The following is a 6,685-nucleotide window of genomic DNA, read 5'->3' on the forward strand; positions in this document are numbered from 1 at the left end:
ATAAAAAGAATATTAAAATATTTATATATACAGGAATTTCGTACACCGGTATAAAGTATACTCACTGAAAAAACTCATCGGCTGGTGTGCGAAAGCCGGTATGGTGTGTAAAATTACGTTTCCCTAACTGAAATAATGGAAAAAGGTCAAATCTAATCATTAAATCGTATGTATTTAAATTATGGAATAAATAAAAAGAAGTTCCTTAGAATTAGAGCAATGTGGTCCTTTATTTAAATTGCGTGATTTTCAATTAGTCAAATAACAAAACCAAAAATCAAATTAATTGAAGGTTGTATCAAATCCTTAATAATATAAATTTATTATTTGTTCGACGAATGAAATCAGGAATAAAATTAGTTTATGATTTAGTTTATTGAGCTTATCAATTTTTCGGGGGAAAAAACATAAAATAAGTTAATAGTAAAATAAATATTTTTAAAGTAGGCTTTCTAAATACGAAACAAAAAAAAAGTTCCATACCCATTCGTCATTATGCACCAAAAAGTTTTATTGTACAGAATTTTCTCTTTTATTTGATGCTAAGCTATTCGATTATTCGCCTTATTTCCAAACCCGGTTTTTGAGTTATTCGAAAAATTGCAATTTACAAAAAAAAAAAACGGTTCCCTATTTTAAAATTAAGAAAAAAAAAACGGATAAAATGGGTTTAGTTTACATAGTTTTCATACAGTGAAAATGCATGAATGCATGAAACGTATGAAGTCATGACCAAAAATTACAATAAAGCTATTAAGATTAATGATACCTTTCATTTAGAAAAGAGGAAAGCAAAATAAGCAGGGACGGAAAATAATCATTGTTTTTTAAATTTTAATCAAAAAAATCAACAAGTTGTATTCGTCGTAAAATAATTTTAACTACACTCAAGTATTTGAGTTCGTACGTCCCACTGTAATTTACAATGATTTTTATTTTTCGAGTTTAACTAATAAAGATTAAAAATAATAATTAATATTTGAGTTTTAATTTTTCGCTCAAAGATAATTATTATTACGTAATTTTTATTTTTTCGATAACAAATAATGATTATTTTATGATGTTTTTCTTTTTTTTTTTGCTCAGGGATAACAATTATTATTCAGTTTTATTTGTTTCACTTAAGAATAATGTACATTCAAAAAACTCAAAAGCTATACCAGCGTGATTTCCGTTGTATCCTTTTCAGAGGTAGCGACACCATAATAAAGGCAATTTTATAAATAATCATTTTTTTTAAGTGGAAAAATAAAACTTAAAAATAATTATTATCACAGAGAGCGAAAAAATGAAAATCATAAAATAATCATTACTTGTGATCGAAAAAATAAAAATCAATAATAATTGTTATTTTTGAGCGAAAAAATATAAATCATAAAATAATGAGTAAATGCTGATTTAAATTATTTTACTCATAATGGTTACCGTCCCTGAAAATAAGTTCAAAGTTTTTCTTTAGATCCAAAGTAAAACAAATAAGTTGCTTTTTCCCGTTTTTTTTCGGGTTTGAGTAGTGCTTTTGCCGCCGTAGCAGAGTGCTCAGATGTGCCTGCTGCCACTCGGGAGACCCGTGGTTCAATTTCTGGATTCAGCAAAATCAAAAAATATTTTTGAAATAGCGGTCGCCCGTTGGCAGACAGTTTCAATCCTCGGAGTGTACTTCTGCCATAAAAAAGCTTCTTCGGAGCTGTAGCGAGAGTGTAGATCTATCCATTTAACTTCGAGAAACTCAAAATTTTTATTTAGAGGCCAAGATTTGTATGAAATGAGAGGACCGGTTTGGTCAATAAAAAAAATCCGGTCTATTTGATATTTGAAAAATCAAGATTTAAAAAAAACGCCTATATATATATATAAAAAAAAAACGGTAGAAACCGGTTTGGAAAAACCGAGTAAATCACCCTATTTGATACCCAAATTTTTATTCGATATTGCATCAAATTTTTTAAATAGTCCACCAAATAACAAATCAGGTTTTGAGCACTTACTTCTAAAACCTCCACACAATATTCGGTATTCCACTCATTTTTGCAATCAATCCATGGTAATTTATGAGATAGTAATTTACTTAAAAACATTATTGGATAGGCAATAATCACAGAGTAGTAGCAAGTGCAAATAAAATTCACAATCACTATGGCGAAACCAGCGCCTAAAAGAAAGAACAATTTTATGAGATTTGCATAAGTAGTAGAAATAGCTAAATAAATAGGTATTGAGAAAACATACTTTGTAAAATTAAAAAACAAACCTTTAAATAATGGAGCCAAGCGGAAGACGCCTATGCAGCCGAGGCTGGAAAATTGGCCCATTATAATTTCCATTAGAAATAAAGGAATGCCACAACAGAACAACATTAGTAGATAAGGTACCAAAAATGCGCCTAAAAATGCGTAAAAAAAGAAAACAATAAAACTGCATTTTCAAAATATTTATAATAAATAAAAAGTTTTTCACAAACAAAAATAAAGCATAGCAACTTTTTGCAAAAAAAAAAGAGAAAAACCATTACCGAAAAAATGTGTCAAATAAAAATTCAAAAAAAAAATAAAAAATTTATTAAGTCTCCTTCGAGCCGGATTTGAACCAGCGACCTATGGATTTCAACATATCAAGATTGCAGTAGAATATGACAATGCAAGACGTTATCATCTGCCCAAAGGAAATTGTATGTTACTCTTATGGGTCCGATTGCTCCGCCACACAGCCACTCTATTTAACAACTGAAACTTCTACAGTCCACCGCTCTACCAACTGAGCTATCGAAGGCGTTGCGTGCCGGCTGGAAAAGAGCAATGTTGTACATTTTGCCAGCTACGCTTTAGCTGGGCGGGAGAGTATACGCGCGCGCGCGCATCGTAAATGCATTTCAGCCACAAAAAAGCATGAAATTCGCTTTTATACACTCACACACACAGCCATTGCCACTGATTGAGAGTGCAAGCAAATCTATTTGCGAATTTGTGGTCTAAAAATAGCATCGAATGCGAGACTGGTGAAAGCAACAAGCAACCGACAAGAGCAATGAAAGCTTGCATATATGTTCACATATAAATACATTAGGGTGGTAAAAAAAAAGTAAAGTCGGAATTTCAATGCTCTCAGCACCTAGCATTGGTTTATGTCAAAAAAAGTATATCTGCCCCTTTTTTTATCAAAAAATATTTAGAGGTCCCATAAAGCTCTGAAACTTGTCCATGTATTTTATATGGGGGAAAAAACAACTTTTCGTAGAAATGGTAAGGAATTCTTGAAATTCAATATTTTATGACCGCAGGCTTGCAATAATGATATCCAATTGGTTATTTGACCATTTTTTAATACTAACGATTTTTTATTGGTGCCCCCATTGCATTTTTGGGGGTTTTAGGCGGACCTATAAATTATAGTTACTATGAAAAAATGGTTAAATAAACAATTGCGTATTGTTATAGGGAATCTCCTGCAGAGAAGCAAACTTTTCCGATCGAAAAATAATTATCCTTAAGAATTCTGGGCATACCATTTCTACGAAAAATTGTTTTTCCCCCCATACAAAATACATGGAAAACTTTGTGCTCTTTGAACGACCTCTAGATATTTTCTGATTTCAAAATAAAAAATTTGGGGTATAATTTTTCCGGCGTAGAACCATGATAAAAACATTACAAGGTAAATTCATTCTCTCAATTCGTCGGCCATGATTTTGTTCTGACGTTTGCCAACATCTTAAAATCATATAAAATTGAAAATAAAAAAATTAAATTGTTCACAATTGTTGTTGTTTGAGATTGAAAATGAGAATGTGTGTGTGAGTTTGAGTTTGGATTTTAAAATTATATTGTTGGCAAACGTCAGACTGCCTCTCAATGGTTTTACCTTGTTATGTTTTTATCATGCGTAGAACAGTCCAGGAGGTGAGAGCATAAAAATTCTGACTTTACTTTTTCTCATGCATTTTTGGATCACCCCAATAACAAAATAAACTAATAAAAAAGTTTGAATTCATAGCAATTGTTACGGTAAAAGGAAGAAGCAAATAAAAAACATTGCACCAATTATGGTGCGACACAAAATTTGCATACTTGAAGCATGTGCGAACCAGCGAATGTGTGGGTGTGATAATGTAGAGGTGTGTGGATGCAGGGTGAACAGGCTAAACCATTAAACAATTGAAGTAATTTTACTGTAAAAAAGTAGTACTAATCAAAAAATTTCAGTATCTCCGCATGAGAAGACATTTTTAATAGTTATTGTTGTCTAAATAATTTGGATGATCTCTAATTCAGAAGATCAGGGGCGGACCCAGCAGCAATTCTTGGGGGGGCCGGTGGGAAATATTTTTTCAACATATATCGCGAATAACATACTGAAATAGTATGTACTGAAGTAGACAAAGCGCACAAAATAAATGTTCAGAAAAGTGTAAATTTTTTGGAATTTTTCAAAAATTTTAATATATTTTAGAATTCTAAGAATTTTCTAGGTTTTATACACAAGTACAATCAACATTAGAATTTTTCGAAAATTTGTGATGTTTCACATTTTTACATTTTACGATAGATTTCAGAAGGAATAAAATTCTCAAAATTTTGGATAATATAAAAATTTCTAAAATCTCAGTAATTTTTGCACATTTCAAAATATTCTCATTTTACCAAAATTTCTTGAACCTCCCAGATTTCGATAGTCTTTGAAATTTTGTAAATTATCCTAAAAATAAAAAAACTCAAGAAATTTAATAATTTCATAAAATTCAAAATTTTGGATTTTTGTTATTTTCTAAACCTGCGAAAATATTCAAAATAGTACAAATTCGAAAATACAACAAAAAATTGCAATTAAAAGTTGAATATTAAGTAATGAGAAAATTTTGAAAATTCATGAATTCGAAGAACTGATATGCATTTTTCGCCAATTTTCCGAAAAATAACGAAATTTATTAATCATTGCGCAATTATGCGGACGCGGATACGGTCAATAATTTAACAACAACCACATGATCAAGTGTGAATTGCAGCGGAATAGCTGCGCTTGATTGTAGTTGGCCAACAACAGTTTATAAGGCGAACTTAGCACAGTGACCGGCTGAGTCAGCTGGGGTCGTCGGTTCGAATCCCGCTGAAGAAGTCTGATGCGGAGATGTGGTGATATCCGAAATAAATAGCTATCAGTTCTACCATTTATAAATTATTGTTCATTATTCCACAATAGTTTTCAATAAAAAAACGGCGTCAAGCTCAATAAAATTAAATTAGATTTTTTAAATATAAATAAATTTCATTTTCTGCATTTAAGTTTTTTTTTATAGTAAAAAAATATATTGTGTAGAAGTTTAAGACGAGCACGAAGAGAAATGCTGAGGTGAAGACGAACAGCCGAAGATAAACCCCAAGATGATTACGAAGACGAACCGAAAGAAGAGGACAAAGACGAAGGCGAGGTTGAACACGAAAACGAATACGACGAAAGAATAGGAAAACGAACGCGAAGACAAATACGAACACGAGGAAGAACCCGACGACGAAGACCAATGCAGAAAATAATGCAAAGCCGAACACGAAGACGCAGGCGAACCCGAAGACGAATGCGGAGGCGAAGACTTTGACGAACACGAATACGAAGACAGATACCATTACCATTATTGCCTATTACAATTACCATTACCTATTACCTTTACCATTACCATCACCATTACCATTACCATCACTATTACCATTACGATTAAGTTACTACATATACCATTTTTTTATCACGAAGCAACCGATTTAATTATCACTAGTTCGACTATTGGTTTTTTGAATTGATTTTTAGCACTTTTTCCCACGGACTTCCTTCCATACAAAGTATGTATGTATGTTCAACAATTTTTATTTTTTTATATGGAATGAAAAAGTAACACCGTCTGCCAAAAAAAAATCCAAAAATAAATGCAATTTTTAGCAACTCCAAACTGGCACTTTTTTATACTGAAATAATACTGAGTACCTAGATCTTATTAGAAAGTTGCAAATTTTTATGCAAATTTATTGAATTCTCCTGAGTTTAGCACAAAGTTTGGAAAATTTATTTTAATGTTTTTGTTGTAGTATGAACTATATTTTTTATAAGAAATTTGCGAAAAAACTAAAATAAAAAGCTTTGCACACATTGGGTAAAATTCTCTTTTGCTCGTCACTATACATTCGTGCACTCTTTTGAACTTGTAAATAAAACCTCCTTTTGGAGACTTTTAGTTTTTAGTTTTTTATTTTTTCGTTTTTTTTTTTTATATTGATTTACTTTAATTTATTTTGTTAAACTTTGATGGCCTCGAGGCCGAATTTAAATAAAACACTCAATTTTATGTTATTTTATCATTATATTTATTTTTTATTTTTATTTTTTATTTCCATTTATCCCCGCACACACTCACCTCCTCCACTGCGATAGCACAAATATGGAAAACGCCACACGTTGCCAATGCCTACAGCATAGCCTATGCAGGATAACATAAATTCCGTTTTCGAGCCCCAATGGCCACGATTAGCATCGCGCTCTGGAGTTTTCCTATCGGCCGCTGGAGATTTAACTGGCGTAGCATTGGCAAATGCATGTGTGTATGCGTCAGCGGCGGATCCATTGCCAGGATGTGAATTACTGCGGCTAAACATTTAGTGGGCGCGAGACAAAGTTTTTTTTTTATAAACGCAACAAAAATATTTTT

At 31.7% G+C, this 6,685-nt stretch overlaps 1 protein-coding gene across 1 annotated transcript; it reads right to left on the reverse strand.

The window, feature by feature from the left end:
- Positions 1 to 61: 61 nt before the first annotated feature.
- Positions 62 to 6,685, reverse strand: LOC108374925 (sodium- and chloride-dependent glycine transporter 1). The gene is made up of 4 exons (XM_017630985.1): positions 6,395 to 6,685; positions 2,252 to 2,383; positions 1,989 to 2,152; positions 62 to 127 (listed from the first exon to the last, which is right to left on the reverse strand). Exons 1-4 carry the CDS (start codon positions 6,630 to 6,632, stop codon positions 62 to 64), a joined length of 600 nt encoding a protein of 199 aa, XP_017486474.1. The 5' UTR covers positions 6,633 to 6,685.

The sequence above is a fragment of the Rhagoletis zephyria genome, unplaced genomic scaffold, assembly GCF_001687245.7.
Source record: "Rhagoletis zephyria isolate East Lansing unplaced genomic scaffold, Rhagoletis_zephyria_1.1 Rzeph_scaffold_08274, whole genome shotgun sequence".
NCBI lineage: Eukaryota > Metazoa > Arthropoda > Insecta > Diptera > Tephritidae > Rhagoletis > Rhagoletis zephyria.

Coding starts and splice junctions, on each gene's coding strand:
- LOC108374925 (XM_017630985.1), bottom strand. CDS start 6,632: ATGTTTAGCCGCAGTAATTCACATCCTGGCAATGGATCCGCCGCTGAC. Junction 2,153..2,251: donor CTTGGCTCCATTATTTAAAG/GTTTGTTTTTTA, acceptor TCTTTCTTTTAG/GCGCTGGTTTCGCCATAGTG. Junction 128..1,988: donor ATTGTGTGGAGGTTTTAGAA/GTAAGTGCTCAA, acceptor CCATTATTTCAG/TTAGGGAAACGTAATTTTAC.